Below are 17,184 nucleotides of genomic sequence, written 5' to 3'. Positions count from 1 at the left end.
GCCACAGCACGCAGCCATCAAAAACTGGTTTGGCCTGGATGTAGCACAAGCTAGGAGCTATGGGGGCTGGCTGCCAGCCTCTCCCCCCGCCGCGGCGCCGCCAGCTGTGACAGCAGCCCTGTCGTAGCAGGCAGGTCACAGCAGGGCTGTCACAGCTCGGCCCTGCCACCCGCCCGCCCCGCTCAGGCCACCGCGGCCTACCGCCCCCACAATGCCCCGCGCAGCCTCTTCCCGTCCCGCACCTCCGGCTCGCCCCTGATTGGCTACCCCCGCAGGGGCCCTCGGCGCTGAGCCAATGGGCGCGTGGGGCTGCCCGGATCCACGCCGGGGTGGGCAGTGCTCAGGCGCCGCGCAGGGCCGCCCGCCCGCCCGCCCGCCTGCCCGGCCGGCCGGTGTCATTGCCGAAGGGGACGATGTCTCACTGCAGCCGCGCCGCCGCCCGCCTCCTGGGCCGCTTCCTCCGCCGTGAGTACCGAGCCGCCGGCATCCCGCCGCGCCGGGCCGCGGGGCCCTCCCCGCTGCCTGGCAACCGCTCAGCGCCGCGGCCCGCTCTCCCCTCGCCGTCCCTCCGCAGTAGGCCGCGGGGCCTGAGGGGGGGCCCACCGCCCGGCCTCTTCCGCCCGCCGCGGGAGGGGAAGGGGCTGGGGCCGGGCCTGCGGCGGGGCAAGGTCACCGGGGGCGGGAGAGCGACCCGCCTGTCCCCGGTGGTACCGCCATGCCGCTGGGCGCGGCCTGCAAGGCGCTTTCCCGGGCCGCGGCCGCTGGCGAGGTGCGGCTGGCGGAGCTGGGGCGGCTCCGGCTGAATGCAGAAGGCCCGAGGGCGCTCAGGGTGCCGCTCTCGGGCGCCGGCTGCCGCCCCCGCGCAGCGTTGGTTGGAGGGAGAGCGGGGGTAGCTCTGGGCGGGGTGCGCGGCAGTACAGAGCAGGGGGCACGAGTGGCTGCCGGGAAAGCTGCGTTTAAAAGTTGGGAAGAGTTTGTGCGATGAGCATGGTCAGCCGCAGGTGTGGGGACCCAGAGACGCTGTTCTCTCCTTACATCCCTGGAAATACTAAGAATCAGACGAGCACCAGAGGAAGCTGATGGAGTTGCATCTACTCTGAGTGGTGGTTTGGTTTAGAGACCTCTGGAGGCCCCTGAACTATCTTGTGATGTCAACACAAGCTGGTAAAGCTGTTTTTATTGTCAAGAATAAGATTTTTGGCCTCTAATTGTGGAGAACATAAGCAGTCTGAGACTAATACTTAAGTTTGGAAGTTTTTATAATTGTTGTTGTTCCGAAGTTCACAATAAAATGCCTTTTTTTTTTTTGTTCCATGTGCTTTTTTTGTGCAGTTAATGCTTTACTGAAATCAGCATGGGTACATCTAGGCACAAGAGCAGTTTCTTGCAATCCAAACTGAGGAATCGATACATTAATCTTGGTTCTTGCAGCTGAGAATGAATGGACAAACTTAAACTTACCTCATTTCAATGCATGCAAAGTTCCTTTGTGTCAGCGTGGTGCCAACTTGTAGGTCAGGGTTTAGTGACATGATCCCAAATTTTACACTGGTCTGAGCTGTTCCTGTGGCATACCTACCATCCCCTCAGGTATCCATTCCTACCTCTTGTCTTCCATGAGCAGAAGCAGAAAACTGTATTTTCTTACTGTGCTGTTAATTTCTGCCAGTTCAGTTCTTTGAATTGGCTCCCCTGGGTCCAATGAGAATTAGTTCTGATGGAGGGGAATGAATAGGAGTGTAGCACCTCCAATTTAGCTTAATTTATACTTGCAGCAAAACTACTCTTGGGTGCAGTTTTATGTGTTAAAAATCCACATTGTTCCCTTAACAAGTAGTAGTAAGGGACTCAGGGAAGAGTGCTTAGAGTCATTTTGAGAGTTGGAGGGGCTCAAGTGTTATGTTTGCAGAACAGTGGCTCAAGAAGTGTTCTGTTTGCAGCAGTTCATGAAGCCTTTTAAAGAAACTCCTGCAAGATGAAGTAGTCCTTCATTGGAAACCTTGATACTCTGCATGATGTTAAAAGACTGCTGAAACATTAGATTTGAACTTTGTACGTACATTTTCAGTAACAATTCATTAACATCTGCTTCTCAGCGATTTGAAGTCACGAGTTTCTAGTGTGTTCTGTTGCAGAAGAGATGCAATATCTATTTGTTGGTGCATTGCTGAAGCGAATATGCAAGGGGTGTATCTGCAAGGTTCATTTCAGGCAGTTGTGAAAACATGGTATGAAATATGTCAATGAGTGGCAAGTGCTTGCTCAAAGGGCACTCTAAGCACTGTTTATATATGGACAGAGTCAAGGAAGACCTATGCTGGTCTGTACTGCACTTTGAAGAGAGCCTTTGCAGGTACCTTAATTGTGGTCGGAGAGTCAGCGTTGGGGATTTTATGTTCTAGGCATGTTAGAAGGCTTTGGAGAGCTCTTAGGTTAAAAGATTACAGTAAATTACATGAATAATCCTGGCAAAGAATTGCTGCAGAAATAACAATCCAAACTGAAGAATTCAGTAATTGTTTTTATGTCAGCAGTGTGGAGGGAGGAAAGCTCACAAAACTTCAGTGGCACACATTCTTAGTGGAGTGTATACACTGGGAAAAGTTTGTTGACTTACAAGAAATAATTGATCTGTGCTGAGAAGTACATGCATGTTTCCTCAAAGGCCTGCAGTTTCACTGAGATGCTTTACTTTGTTTTAGCTTCATAAATTTGGGAGAAAGCTTTTGTTTCAAATGCCATTGTGTCTCCCATGGGCCCCTGCGTCCACCGCAATGAGCAGGGATTTTTGGTTAGGAAAGAGGTGTGTTGGAAGGACTGAAATGTTTCTGAATATAATTTCCCATTAGTCCTAGTTTTAGAGTGGTAGGTGTAGCGTAGTCATTGCATCTGTCCTTTACAGCCTGATAAATTTACTTAATTCCTCAACTCCTATGCCATGTTCCTAGATTGGGTTTCCATAATTAACAGGAATTTGGCAAGGGAAGGGTGAGAGAAGAGAGGCTGGGGACTGATACCTAGAAATTCTCTGTGCACATACGTAATCCTCTTCATCAAAGAATATGGTATTTTGATCAATCTCTCAATAGCATGAAAACTTCTTTGTCAGTAAGAATCATCTTCTACTAATGTAACTGATATCTTGAAGGGTGGATTCTGTAGATGGGTTTGGGGAGGGGAGAGAATTATCCAGACAGAACCGTGTGTGTGAATATATATACATATGGCCTGATAATGAAGACTAAAACCTAATAAAGAACTAGGATGGAAACTGTGTGTGGAATATTCTTGTTCATATCAAACTTCTAGTCAGTAAATGCTGAAATTTGCTGCAGCACTTTGGTCCTTGACAAACTTTTTTTTAAATGTTTATACTCTTCTGCCATGTAAGAAGCTGTCCAGAACTGTTTCTGTTCTGTCATCTCCAGGCCATGCATTTGCAGGCAGAGGAAACTGATAGTTGTGAAAAATGCAAATTAAATATGTACAAAATACTGAAAGGATTTCTCAGAAACAAATTGAAGGTCTGTAACTGATGGAAAATAAGGTGGGGTGTAGGATGTGTGTGGAAAAAAAAACTTTAGCATTTAAAGTAGTGCTTTTTGTACCTCAGTCCTTCCCCGAGTTTCCCCTGGACTAGCCTCCATTTTTCACATTTGTTCCCATTTCCCATGTGATTTCTAAGGCTTTCTTCCTTCCTTACATAGGTAACAGAAAGGAAAAGGAATATCTTTCTTCATCTCTTAAGTTCTTTGGCTATTTCAAGGACTAATAGGGGAAGAATTTCACTTATTACCTCCATTGCCAGAAGACTGAAAACTATCTGCTCAGGTCCTTCTGCGCTGTTTCACCTTGGTTTTATATTGTGCTCATTTTATGAGTACCCTCGGATGCTACCTTGGCTTCCAAACTTTTTTTTTTGTCTGGGATAAATGTGGGTAACAGGGAGGCACTTTGATTGCATACCTGTCTGTAGCTCTAGGAAATCTTGCAAGCAGACCTGAAAATAACAATTTTTCAGCTTTGTATGGTTTGAATGAGGAAGAAATTTAGCCCTTGGTATCTGTACTGTCAGCTGGCTTGCACAACAGAACTGGGAGTTGGACTAGATGACCTTTAAAAGTTCCTTCCAATCCAAAGTATTCAATGATTCTATGAAATATAGCTTGGGTTGTATGGTTTTAAATGGAATCTGTGCTTGGGAAGTATTGCTTTAAGGCACTCCTTGAGCAGCTCAGTGTAAACAGTATTTACATTCCATGTGTGCTTTAAAATACCTTGCAAATGGGTCAGTTTTCTTTTTAACACGTGTAAATTCATGTTGGGACTTTGTGATAAATAATAGGGCGTTTTTCTAGAAAGGCTTGTTAACTGTAAAACATAAATGAGCTGAAGGTGATGCTTGAGGCTACGATTGTGGGTTTTATTTTAAGAAGTGAAGGTAGCTGTTTTTTCATGTTTCTTGAACTGCAGTGAGTTCTGGGCTCGGCCGGAGCCTTGTGCCCTGGAAATGTGAGGGTCACTACCAGCAGTGTGTGTGCTGGAAGTAGCTCTGTCCCTTAGTTTGTAGTAAGGTTTCTTTACTGTGAAACAACAGTATACAGGCTTTAAACACAGGCTTATTCCCCTTTGTCAAATTTAGATCTCGCTTTTTAAAGCTGTGCTGGGACAGCAGGGGTTTGGTATTTGACCGCTTTTCATAACTACTTGATTGTACAATGTACAATGGACTAAAGTAGGTTCTCGCCACAGTACATGTCTTTTTAGCTATGTAGAAGTTAAAGTACTGGAAAGCCAAAATAAATGCATCTTGTTATAATCTTTTTTTTTTTTTTTTTTTTTTTAAGACCACAAACTATGCAAAACAGAATAGGGATGAGGCAGAAATGAAAGGATTAGCTGGGAAAAATTATCTGGTTTCTTATTTTTACTATTCTTTTCTAAAGGTCTATTACAGGCCTTTGTTGGACACAGTAATGTTATCATAGAACTCTGATTTGACAAATTGAATTGACAAAAATACAGCATTTCCACTGTGCTTTTGGACAGATTTGGATTTGATAAGACTTGTCCTTATGCTGTAGGACTTCTTCTGAAGCCTGCACCTTTGTAACTTGGCCTGTAATTTAGACGTGTGCATTAAAATAGCATCACCAATGAGCTTGGCTTTTACTGGTTCATGGCTGAAGAGATCTTGTATCTATCTTAACTATTTAAATTGCCAGCTGTTTGCACCCTGGACTTGCTGTTTGTGCTACATATAGCAGAATCTCATCTTGACCGATGCCCCTGCTGCTCCTTCTGTGCTGATAACTGGGGCAGACTTTTCTGCTTCAGACCGGCCTGTGATACAGAGCTGGATCGTGTGAGCTTAAAATCCCCTGCAAACTCAGACTCATCCAGCCCAGGAAGTGCAAGGTGATTTTTATGATTTTTTTTTTTTTTTAAATTTCTTAAAAAAATCTATCGCTCACCAGACATCTACCAATGCTAAGCTGCCTGTCTCTGAAGACACCAAGTAGCTCAAGCCTATAGCCAGGCTTTTTTGAACCAGCTGTATTTTCTGTGAACCAAGGCTCTTCAGTAATGTAAGTAGGACATATAGTTTTCAAGAGTAAATCCATACAAAGCTTAGAATTTAAGCTGTCTTTTAGTTATCAGTGCCTGATTTTTTTTTAAATTTTTTTTGAGTACTTTGATAGCTTGGAAAATGCTCAAAAGCTTCTTATCCTTGAAAAATATATTTATATAGTCTTCTCAAAACGGAGAATTGACAGATTTAAGCTTTCAAAACCACTTTTCTGCAAGGTTATAAGTATCTGAAAATAGATATGGAACAGGCAGCTGAACTGGGACTGTGGAACTGCTTTTATGATACAGAAAAAGGAGTGACTACTTGTCAAAGCCTTCCCCCCACTGCCCCCAAATACTGGAATTACGGAGTGCGCACTCTGTCCCTGGCAAGCAGTCCTCTCTTGTTTTGCAGGTGGATTTGTCAGTGTTGTAGCACAGACAATACATGTAAAACTTAGGTTTGAATTAGTGTTGCCCGATTATTCTTTGCCCTTGCAGGCCTGTCAGAGGGCTTTCAAAACATGCACTCCCGTACTCCTGGAAGCCCAGACCGTTCTCCGTGAGGCATCGTCCGTGGTGTGTCATGACTGTGACAGGGGGATCATCCTCTGCTCTCTTCAGGGCTGGGTTTTACCCAGTCACATCCCATGCCCAGCAGGGATTGCCTGAATGGCTGAGATGGGGTAGATGGATGCCCTGCTCTCCTAACCAGCAGGCCAGCTGTTTCTTTGCTTATTTTGTCCCCTTTAGAGGCAGGCTGCTGTTTGCCAGTCACGCGGTTCAGTGACTTGGTGTTGCAGTACAGATGCAGCGCGCAGCGTGTTGCAGCCTGGCCTAGGAAGGCTAAGCTGCTGGCCGAGTATGAAGACCATACTGTGCTGTCTTCTGTAGCTGTGGCATTGAACAGCAAGACTTTTCTCTACCCTTCCACAGACAGCCACGTAACCCTACTCATTAAATCTTTACTTCAGACTTATTTTGTCCATTACGGCTTTGTATGTCATCTTGGTGCAACAAGTTTGTAACGGTATATGTGGATAAAGGTGTGATGTAGCTTAAAACCCTGCAGGTCAGTAAGCTGACACGCATTTTTACCACTTTTAGTACAAGTTAACTACATGCTAGTCTGCACGTTTCTCTTTAAAATTTAGTTGAATTTTACTTTATGTTAGTCTGAAGCATCTTCAGATGCTTGTGCTGCCACAGCTCAGAGAACAGCAGGAGGTGGTTGGAATTCAGTTGTTTCTGTCAGCACTTTTTAAAAACGGAGTAAGGACTTCAGATTTAGCAATAGCACTAATGTCTATGGGTTTCTTCTGACATGGTTTTATTTTCCTTCTCACTTTCCTTGAATAGAAGTAAAGCATAAAAGCAGTGTATCACTAAAACTTAGTTGGCAAAAGTACTTGTGGAAGAGTCCTATGTAGCTCTGTGATAGAAATGTGTATATACCGGGATCTTAAATTTTCTGCACTTTTTAACTACCTGATAGAAATTGTGTTATTACAAGATGTTAATAATGCATCTTAATAAATTCTGTGCATTAGCAGTTTATATTGAAGAATACCTTTTTCCTTTTTTCCCCATTATAGGTTTTACTTCCTTCTTAAAAATAGGGAAGAACCCCACCAATCCCTCCCTTGTTCAGGCATGCCTGAGTGACTATGAACAATCCAGGGACCATGATTCAGAATCTCTTATTTTTATTTCAGCTTAACTTTTCACTTCCTCAAATCTTAAGTGGTAAAGTTTTCAAAGAGCTGAAGAGGTATGTAATTACATGCTGGTGTCAGTATCTGTATTAGGATTGTACCCTCCCATGTTCACTCCAAGCACAAAATAGGGATTTTATCTAAAACACTTGCAGGGAATAAATTGCTTCTGATCCCCTCAGAGCTCTGCTATTTGAAAAAGCATATGACACAATGAATATAGGCAATGTGTGCATCCGTTTTATACCAGAAGACCTCTTTTTCCTCCTTATCTCAAGCTCTCTTTCATGGTAACATTCTGTGCATTTCATTTTTAATCATTTGATGTCAACACATCTTTTCCTTCAGCAGAGATGCAGTCATTCTCCTTGTCTTTTTGATACCAGCGTGTACTGTGCTGCTGTTCTTTAGTGTTATGTTGTTTTTTCAGTACCAGAGTTGTGAGAACTAAATTGAAAATCATTCTAGTGGAATATCTGGAGAGCTATGTTTCCTCACAAGCCTAAGTGCATTTCAAGCAGTGATGCCTAGGCTCCCGTAGCTAGGAATCTGTTGGCAAAAGGTCTGCTGCTGTATGTCTTGCTTGGCATTAGGTTTCACCTGGGCTGAGGGACCCTCGACTTCTTCAGTATCTCACTGTCCAGTATGGACTGTGCTGTGTTCAGGAGGTAAAACAAAGTACCTATGTTGTAGCAGCCTCTGGGATATCAGGATTTTAGTTCTGCTTTGTCGCTTTGCAGAAGTTCTTAGACTACAGGCACTGTTCATTTGCAAATGAAAATAGTTAAGATGTTGTTTCTGTCTGTGTGAGGAATTCTGATGTTGAGTACTCAATATGAGAAATAACTATCCTGATTCCTAGCAAACCCAGTAATTGCAATGATAGTGAACTACAGGTGTTGTATATCTTAGAATGACAAGTACTGAATACAGTTTTTAGAGCTGCTTTTGAAAACATGAGCTGCTGGATCAATAAATCTTTTGCTATAAGGATAAACATATATGCGTTTACTTGGCAGGATGTTTTTTGACTTAGAGTCTAACAGTGGATTAATAGTTTGCGCTGTCTTTTTTTCTCTAGTGCAACAGAATGGAGTACGACACTGCTCCTACTCGGCATCAAGGAAAAATCTGTATATTAGCAAAAGTACAAAAGTTATCTGTCAAGGTTTTACAGGCAAACAGGTATGTATATGAACTACTTCTTCTATCACCCTTTCAGTTCAGCTTAGTTGACCAAAAAATGTAATAATGTATAAAAGGGATTTTATACTAACTTTGTGATCAGGAAAGTAATTTTGGTTTTTGTTTTTTTTCCTTCTTTTTTTTTTTTCCTCTCCCCGCCCCCTCCCCCCCTTAAATTCAGTAGACTAGATATTTTATTTTCCACTTCTGCCCAAGATTAAAACTTGGTTTTGAGTTATCTCTTATGTTACTTTTAATTTTTGTCCTTCATTTTGTTCTTAAGCCTTTTTATTGTGTATATATATACTTCGTAAAGGGAGATATGCAAAAAGCTACAAACCCCTCACCATTTCAGAAGTGCCTTTTATAGAAATGCCTTTGAATGGTAATGCCTATGAATTAAATTTCTGTTTTTATTTCGGGATATTTGATAATTTTTTCACATTTGCTCTTTTACACATTTGCAAGAGAAGACTACTTTTGCTAGAACTATCAGCTAGTCTTGGATGAGAATGCTAATTTCTCATATTTCATTATAGTGTTTGTCATCTGCCAGACTTGATGTGGAACACAAAATGTGGCTGCTATGTCTGCAGGTGTATTAGCAACACACAACAAAATACTCTTTAGTGAGCAACAACAGCGCTCTGATTTAAAAGAAGCAGCATAGCATATTCTGAATGCATTTAAAATACATTGATGCATTCTTCAAAATAGCTGATTAAATATCTGTAGTGAAAACTTCCCTTCTCATTGTAAATTTAAGTGCCATAAATTGCCCATGGAATTATAGATAGCATCAACTTTTTTGGTTCATTTTATTTGCTATTACACGCTTTTTGACTTTACTTATTTTCTCTTTCGTAGGGCACCTTTCACAGCCAGCAGGCGTTGGACTATGGCACCAATCTAGTTGGAGGAATTTCTCCAGGGAAAGGGGGAAAAACTCATCTGGGTCTGCCTGTGTTTAATTCTGTGAAGGAGGTAATTTGCAGCAGTGACTGGAGGGCTGACAATTTAAAGCTGCTGAAGGGCTCCTTAATTCATTGCTCACACTGGAGAGGCAAGCATTTGAGCCATGCATGTCACTATGCAAGGACTGAAATAGAAGCCTTGTAAAAGAGGGAGCATTCAGTGTGATCAAGCATGAGCTTTGCTTCCACTGTGAAGTTCACAGAGTCTGGATGCACTTACTTTATGCATGCAACTAGTTTGTGATTGGTTCTGGTGTGTATGATGAATTTTTAGCAAACTGTTATCTAAGGGTATTGATGATGGTGTTCATGGGGCAGATCCTTTCCAGACAGTGGTTAGTTCTCAGTTCCCTAGTTGTGCTGTGTGTGTCCCATCTTCAGTGAATTTCACAACTGCTTTGATTATAGTAAATTAATACATATCCATTTACTTAATTTATGCCTGTGAATGGACATATTTTAGATGACTAGTTGTCAAATATTCTTTTTGGCTTCACTAAATACTTGCTATCTTTTTTTGTGTCCATTTTAGGCCAAAGAAAAAACTGGTGCTTCTGCCACTGTTATATATGTACCTCCTCCATTTGCTGCTGCTGCAATCAATGAAGCAATCGATGCAGAAATGCCCTTAGTTGTATGCATTACTGAAGGTATTCCCCAGCAGGATATGGTTCGGGTTAAACACAGGCTAGTTCGGCAGGATAAGACTCGACTAGTGGGCCCAAACTGCCCTGGAGTCATCAATGTAAGTGACTTCTGGAGTTGCTCCAAGGCTGAACCATTCTTAGTGATGGTCTGAATGTTCCATCTGACTTCTCCCACTCTTTTCTTAGCCTGGAGAATGTAAAATTGGTATCATGCCTGGCCACATTCACAAGAAGGGAAGAATTGGTGAGTTTTTGAATATTTATGCATCATCTAAAGTTTCATGCTGTAGTGTTCTTACTCATGAAGCTAGTCACATCCTGTCCTGAAGACAGTTGACATGCTGTATAACAGCTCTGTCCTTCAGTTTATAAGTGCTTTGCCATTATCAATCCTGAAGGCAAAAATCAGTCAGTCTACCATTGCAGGCACTGAGTACAGATGGTAGAGGCAAAGCATTTGGAAATTTCCTTAGGTTATGTGGTTGACTTAGTTTCCTTAACACTCTCCTTTGAGGATACCTCTGTTTACCTTGGGATCTGAGAGCACTGAGCTCTCCAATGCTATTCATTCCAACAGCCTGGCTCCTGAGGACTGGGATCCTGCGCCTATAGTGAGTTCAGTATTACAGCAAAGAGAAGAGATTACAGGCAGGTTTATAACATGATAATTTAGACGACTATACCACGGCAAGTAGAAGTGACAAATATACTCACTTCTCAGGCAGTGGAATCATGGTCAGAAAGGCAGTGACTTGTTCATAATCATATGGTATGCACACACCCCCATTTGCATGCAAGTCTCTTGTCCTGACTTCTGTTAGTTCCTTGTTCTAAACCATAGAAATATCAACTTCATTGTTTTTGAAATAATGCTGTTTAGGAACTATAAAGAAAATTCTTCCCAAATATGCATTTGTACTTAAATAGAGCTTCAGAAACATTGTTGTAGACAGCACATGCTGCTGCTATCTGTCATGGGGGTAACCAGTTCAACTTGAGCACAGTGCCTTTTGCAACATGACGATTTTTTTTTACAAAAGGCATATTTTACTGTGGGGAAACTGGTTCAGTGCTTTTAAACTGCACTGAGTCTACATCATTCATCTAACACAAGAAGCTCTCTCTGCTACTTTGCTACTTCTGACTTGAGAGTGAGTTGTACCTAGTGAATGCTGGAAGATGTGTTAACACTGGTGTTACACCTCCAGCTTTCAGAAGCACCTATAAACCTGGAATTGAAAAATCAGATGACTGCAATTATGCCCTTTGTAGATACCATGAAGACATTGCTCTAGAACTGTAAAATGTAACATCAATTGACGTTGCCCTGAGCTCCCTTCTTAATCAAAGTTCTGTGAAGATTTTCTAAATACCTACAAGAAATGTCTTGTAGTCACAAGATATAAGAACCTGAATGCAAGGCACATGAAGTGCAAAAGAGTATTTTAAATCCTGAATGCAGTTGCCTAACCACTGCTGGAAACACTTTCAATGGTGATCCAAGGATCAGGGAACAAAAATGTAACTTTGCCATCCACTGGGCTTTGTCTAACACTATGACCTTTGGTGATACGCACCCCAGCTTTGTATTACTGTGAGGCATCCAAGAATCATTTGATAATTTTGGGATGCAAGCTATAAAAATAGCCACAATCTTTGGACCTTTATCTGTAGCTTCTCTGAGGCAATCTGATCTTAATAGTAAGCAGGAAGCCCTTTGCAAGCATAGTAGGAGAAGAACCTTTGCTAATAGATACCTGAGCTGTCCAACAGTGTGAACAGTTGAGAAAACTAATGTTGTTAGTCTAGTGGTGTATTTTTTCCACTGTTCATGCAATATACTTATTATATTCCTTGTTAGGTGGCTTGAAGTAGATGGAAGGTGATGTCTGTTTTTCCTGGAAACCTTTCCCTCCTTATAGTATTAACAGAAGTCTTGACTTGGAAAAATGAACAAAATCCATGCAAATATCTTTGTCCCTGATCTAGGCCCTGTATTACCTTTGGTCCTCAATTTAAAACTAGGGTCGTGGTCTCTTATAATATGGTAATGTAAATGCTGAGTATGTACTGTAGAGCAGTGAGCTGCAGCAGCAAAAAACCGTAGTAGTGACTTTCTGGGAAGGTTTAGTCTGTTGACAATTCAGTGTCAAAAGATGCCAACCAAGAAATAGTACAGATAGAACCTTATAGAAAGTTTTCATGTCGTGGTAAGGATAGCTGAAAAACCTGGCATCTCATGTTTCAGTTTGTTAAGGTGATTTTCATGAATATAAGACCAGCTGCCTGTAGTCATGTGCTTAGGTGTGTTAGTGTTAAGTTTATCTCCTTTTCTTTCCTGAAGGTATTGTGTCAAGATCTGGCACCCTGACATACGAAGCTGTTCATCAGACAACGCAAGTTGGATTGGGGCAATCTCTCTGCATCGGTAGGTTTCCTCAGAAACAGCCTGTTGCACCTAGACTAATCCATTTTTTCTTTACAAGAAGAAACCCCAAGTAATTTCTTTTTGCAAGCATAGAAATTGCTGAATGGCAATTATGTTGAGAAATGAGATCCCTATGTGCTGTGAAGAATATAACCCTTCCCTATTGCAATTTCCACATCAGATTAATAAAAGCCAAAACCCAACTTTGAACAGAGAACTGCTAGCAAATATAATGTCAATTTGGAAACAGATTTTCCCCAAAAATTTAATATTATGAAGGGACAGGGTGTTTTTAGGCATTTAGTTGGGTATGTTAAGTAGGTTCAGTTTTCTTTCAGCAAAATTCTGGAGCTGGGGTGTTGGTTCTGCTGTGTCTTATACAGAGCCTCTGTATAATGCATAATATTTTGCTTATAGTATTATTCAGATACCAGAGGTTTCTGTAAATTGTGGGTGAGATATTCAGAGCAGAAGTTTGGCACACTAATTTGGGAAGAGCCTTCAGAGCTACCCCATCTTATGAGCCTTTAGGAATATTCTTCATGCTGAACTTTACTTTGAAACATTTGTCATAAAAGCAATATCATTATCTTGAGTTAGTCTTCTTTTTTTTTTTTTTTTCTTGTGGTTTTAATTTTTTTCAGGGATTGGAGGTGATCCCTTCAATGGGACTAATTTTATTGACTGCCTTGATGTTTTTCTGAAGGATCCTCACACTGAGGGGATCATATTGATTGGGGAAATTGGAGGAAATGCTGAAGAAGATGCAGCAGCATTTTTGAAGGAAAATAATACTGTAAGTCTTAAACAGTTTGCTTCCAGACATCTTGGTAGTTAGCCATCTTCTTTTTGCCCTGTCAAGCAAAACTCAGTTCAGTCTCCAATCTCTATTGGCCAAAAACCCCAAACAGTCATATTTTGATTAAAGAGTTGAAATTAGGAGCTTTATCCAGATTAAATCTAACTGGACAGCAGTGTCAACTTTAGATTTTTAGTCCTGTAATGGTATTTGTAGTGAGCATTCTGGGTTTTGTAATATACATGACTCTGTGGAGAGATGTTTGAGTTTTTGATTGCTTCTGGTTTATGATGATTATCAGGAAGAGAAGCATTCCACACTTCAGATTCTTGGTTCTATGTTGTCTGAGGTTTCTAGCTTTTTAATAACTTTGCCTGGCTAGTTGATACTTACAAACCAAAACAAAACCAATAAAAAATCTGCCAACTGGAATTACCTTTCATCTCACCCCCTCCCCGGTGTAACCCAGTATCTTTTCTTTCTTCACAGGGTCCAAATGCCAAGCCGGTAGTGTCATTCATAGCTGGTCTGACCGCTCCTCCAGGCAGGCGGATGGGTCATGCTGGAGCAATCATTGCTGGGGGAAAGGGTGGAGCTAAAGAGAAGATAGCAGCTCTTCAGAGTGCAGGTGTTGTTGTCAGCATGTCTCCTGCTCAGCTAGGTAGCACCATCTACAAGGTTGGTGGCTCAGATATTGGTATATATACTCATCCAGAGCAAGAAGTTACTTTTGAGGGAATATGAGCTGGGAGTACATCTCTTTCCCAGATACTCTGTTGCTTTGAACTTGGTTAAACACAAGAACAAGAACTCTCTTGACTGAACACGCTGCAGTTACTACTTAGATAATTATGTGCATGTAGTGTTATGGATGTTGCCCTTATAGAAAAGTAAACACAACAAAATAGAGAAGAGGCTACATTTTGCTTTGAAGTGTGGCAATATACTGAATTGTGTTTTCTGGATGCAAAGGATCTGGACTAATTTAAAATATGGAAACATTCTTTGAAACTAGGGTATTTGAGGAAGGAGAGACTTGGCATATAGGTCTGTATTTTAAGTACTAATTTGTAATTGTGGTTGAATGCATACAGCTGAAAAACTTCTGTATGAGCTAGGATCATTTGCATTTTTCTTAATTCTTATACAGAAAAAGGCATTGCTTCACAGCTATAGGAAATGTGTAATTCAGCTGTGCTAGGTAATTTTTTCTTTTCCTGTGGTGACTGTATAGTATAGCGTCCTCACGGGCTGCTGTGGGATTCTTCCTTTCTTCTGTTACATTTTTTCCTTTACTAAAATGAAAATCTTTACTTCATTGCTTGCCTGGCTTGAGTCAGTTACTGTAAGGATTCTACTGCAGTTCTTTTGCAGAATTACTGTTTTTCAAGCCCGTTATGCTGTGCCTGGGAGCCAGTGGTTCCTTGACAGCATCACGATCTGAGAGCAGTGCACTGACTGCAGTTTAGCACTACTGGGTTTTCATAGCTGGTTTCTTAATGTGTGGTGGGAGAATACTTATTCTCCTTTCCTCTAACTTGCACACATATTATGCATTTTATATTTTAATTTTTAATTCCAGTAAAATCAGATTTGCTAAGATAAATATGAAGTAATTTAAAATAAGATAGTAATAGAAGCATTTTCTTTCTTTCCCCACTGGTAATGTCTGTGTGCTGTTTGCAGGAGTTTGAGAAAAGGAAATTGCTGTAAGAGAAGACACTTTGGAATACTGTCTTCAAAACATCAGTGCAGCACCTGGCCTCCACTTATCTTCTGTCTGCTAATCTTCAGTTGCCCAAATGACTGACACTGGTCTATGAATTTGACTTGGAAGCCATAAACCTCCCGGCTAAACCTGTTTTGATGTCTCCTTGGTTCAGACATTATCGCCTCATTGTAAATCCCAGCAAATTAATAAATCTACTATGAAATCTGATTCATCTTTTGACTTCCTGAAGCAGAGCTATTTCTTCAGATGTCATAAACAAAATATTTTGTAACTTAAGCACTGCCCATTTTTAAGGTAAAGTTGCTTATAGAGATGCTTTTAAGGATCGAAGCACTGACTTTATGCACATATCACACTTTGCTCTATTTTTAAAAAATCCAGTCGTACTTGTTAGTTGCTGGCAAGTATGTTTGTTTGAACAACAGGCCAAAGTTTCCGTCCGTTAAACCAAAGCTGCTGGATCTGAAGGGGTTGCTTGTTGATCCATGTGGCTGGATATGCCTAAAGTCCAGACTTTTTTTTTAAGGCTTATGAGCTGTGCACAGTGTAGTCCGCTACTGGCAAGGAATTCTGTTGTTTGTGTGGAGAGATGGAATTTTTATTCACAAAAATTAATCTTAATTCCCCATACAAATATATATTCAAGATTATCTGTAACTGAAAGTGATTTGGTCTTTAGGTTACATTAATTCAGTTTCCTCTTTATCTTAAGTAGGATTGCATTGCTTGTGTGTTCTGAAATCCTAGTAACATTGGGGCATAATGGAGGAGGATTATTATACTCTAGAAAGGAATGTAATAATGTAACTTTCTTGTTAACCACTCCTAGCACTGTAATGGAAAACCCTTTTTCTACTTTGGAAATAGCCTGAGCACTGTGCCTATAAATGAGTGTTACAAATTCTGTCAGGATGGACTAAAACCAAGATTGCTTTCTTTATATAGAGGACTGAAAGTTCATGTAAGCTGGCACTTGTCTAAAGCTAACCGTGTGTTCCATAAAGGTGCTGTTAAAAAAGCTTGTGTTGTTATTTGTTTAAGACTGTTCTTAGTTTTCTTACTCAAATGCCTGTGGAATTTCTCTTCCTAATGCAAGCAGTAGACAGGTATCTTGATACTGACATTTACAGTTTCGAGAGCTAAGCCCTGATGAAATGCATAAAAGGACAGGTCATGTCTCCACTGCACTGAATGCGTATTAATACGCTTCATATACCATCAAGCATCAGTCAGATGATATAGGCCTTAGGACACCCTGAGACCAGATGCTGTATTATTCACCTTGGTATGATTTACTAAAACGAACCTGACATTCTGTCACTAGATGGCTGAAAGCAGTATTGAGTGGTAAATCATTTGATAAAGCCTGTGGCAACAGGTAGGAATTTTCTTACTAGATCTGCTCAGTTTTCTGGTACCTGATTTAATCTGGAGCAAAAAGAACGAATGTTGCCCTTTAACTAGAGAAGTACCAGTACTAAAATGTCTCAGGCTGTGTAAACGTGCAGTTCTTCACCAGCGAATGTCACGATACTGCAGCCTGTTTTCTCATGAGCCTGCTGATCAAAGTAACTCATTGTAGTAGTGGGTTTCTCTACAACAGGTCTTTTTGGGGTGGGTAATGCTGCTTGATGAACTGCCTGAATTTTGTCATTGTCACCAGTATTATAACATGATCTCCCAGGGCAATTGAGGTGTAGCAAGTTTCCTGCTAGGGATTGCTCCATGGAAGCTCTTTTAGGGGTGCCAGCTATTTTAGAAGACAGCCATCAACTCCAATGACCATTGTACCCTGGGAAGGTGCTTCATTGTATCTTGAAATTTGAGGGCAGGTTTAAAAATGTGACGTTGATTCTAATGTTTGCAGCAATCATCTGCTGCTGCACCTCAGCAGCTGCCTGGTTCTGTTCAAGCCTGGGGAAGCAGGCTGTACTAGCCCGGAACTGAGCATCACCTAAGGATAGGGAAGAATGTGACCTTGTCCAATCAAAAGGCTTAGTTTTTGCAGTTTTTCTTTGTTTTCCTCTGGCTGCCTAGAAATGTGGACTTGATAAATACCATCAGAGCTTTACCCTGCTAATGGCAGCATCTCTTTAGGAAAACACATCTGTTTAATAGCATATGTACTTGTGA

General features: G+C 41.4%; 1 protein-coding gene across 1 annotated transcript; it reads left to right on the top strand.

Moving 5' to 3' along the window:
* The first annotated feature begins 304 nt into the window (after positions 1-304).
* On the top strand, positions 305-15,258 carry SUCLG1 (succinate-CoA ligase GDP/ADP-forming subunit alpha). The gene is made up of 9 exons (XM_055796462.1): positions 305-465; positions 8,368-8,471; positions 9,339-9,455; positions 9,978-10,190; positions 10,279-10,336; positions 12,437-12,520; positions 13,165-13,316; positions 13,809-13,997; positions 15,006-15,258. Exons 1-9 carry the CDS (start codon positions 414-416, stop codon positions 15,030-15,032), a joined length of 996 nt encoding a protein of 331 aa, XP_055652437.1. The 5' UTR covers positions 305-413; the 3' UTR covers positions 15,033-15,258.
* The last annotated feature ends 1,926 nt before the right edge of the window (positions 15,259-17,184 follow it).

Source organism: Falco peregrinus, chromosome 2 (assembly GCF_023634155.1).
Source record: "Falco peregrinus isolate bFalPer1 chromosome 2, bFalPer1.pri, whole genome shotgun sequence".
NCBI lineage: Eukaryota > Metazoa > Chordata > Aves > Falconiformes > Falconidae > Falco > Falco peregrinus.
This window is presented reverse-complemented; position numbering and strand designations above follow the sequence as displayed.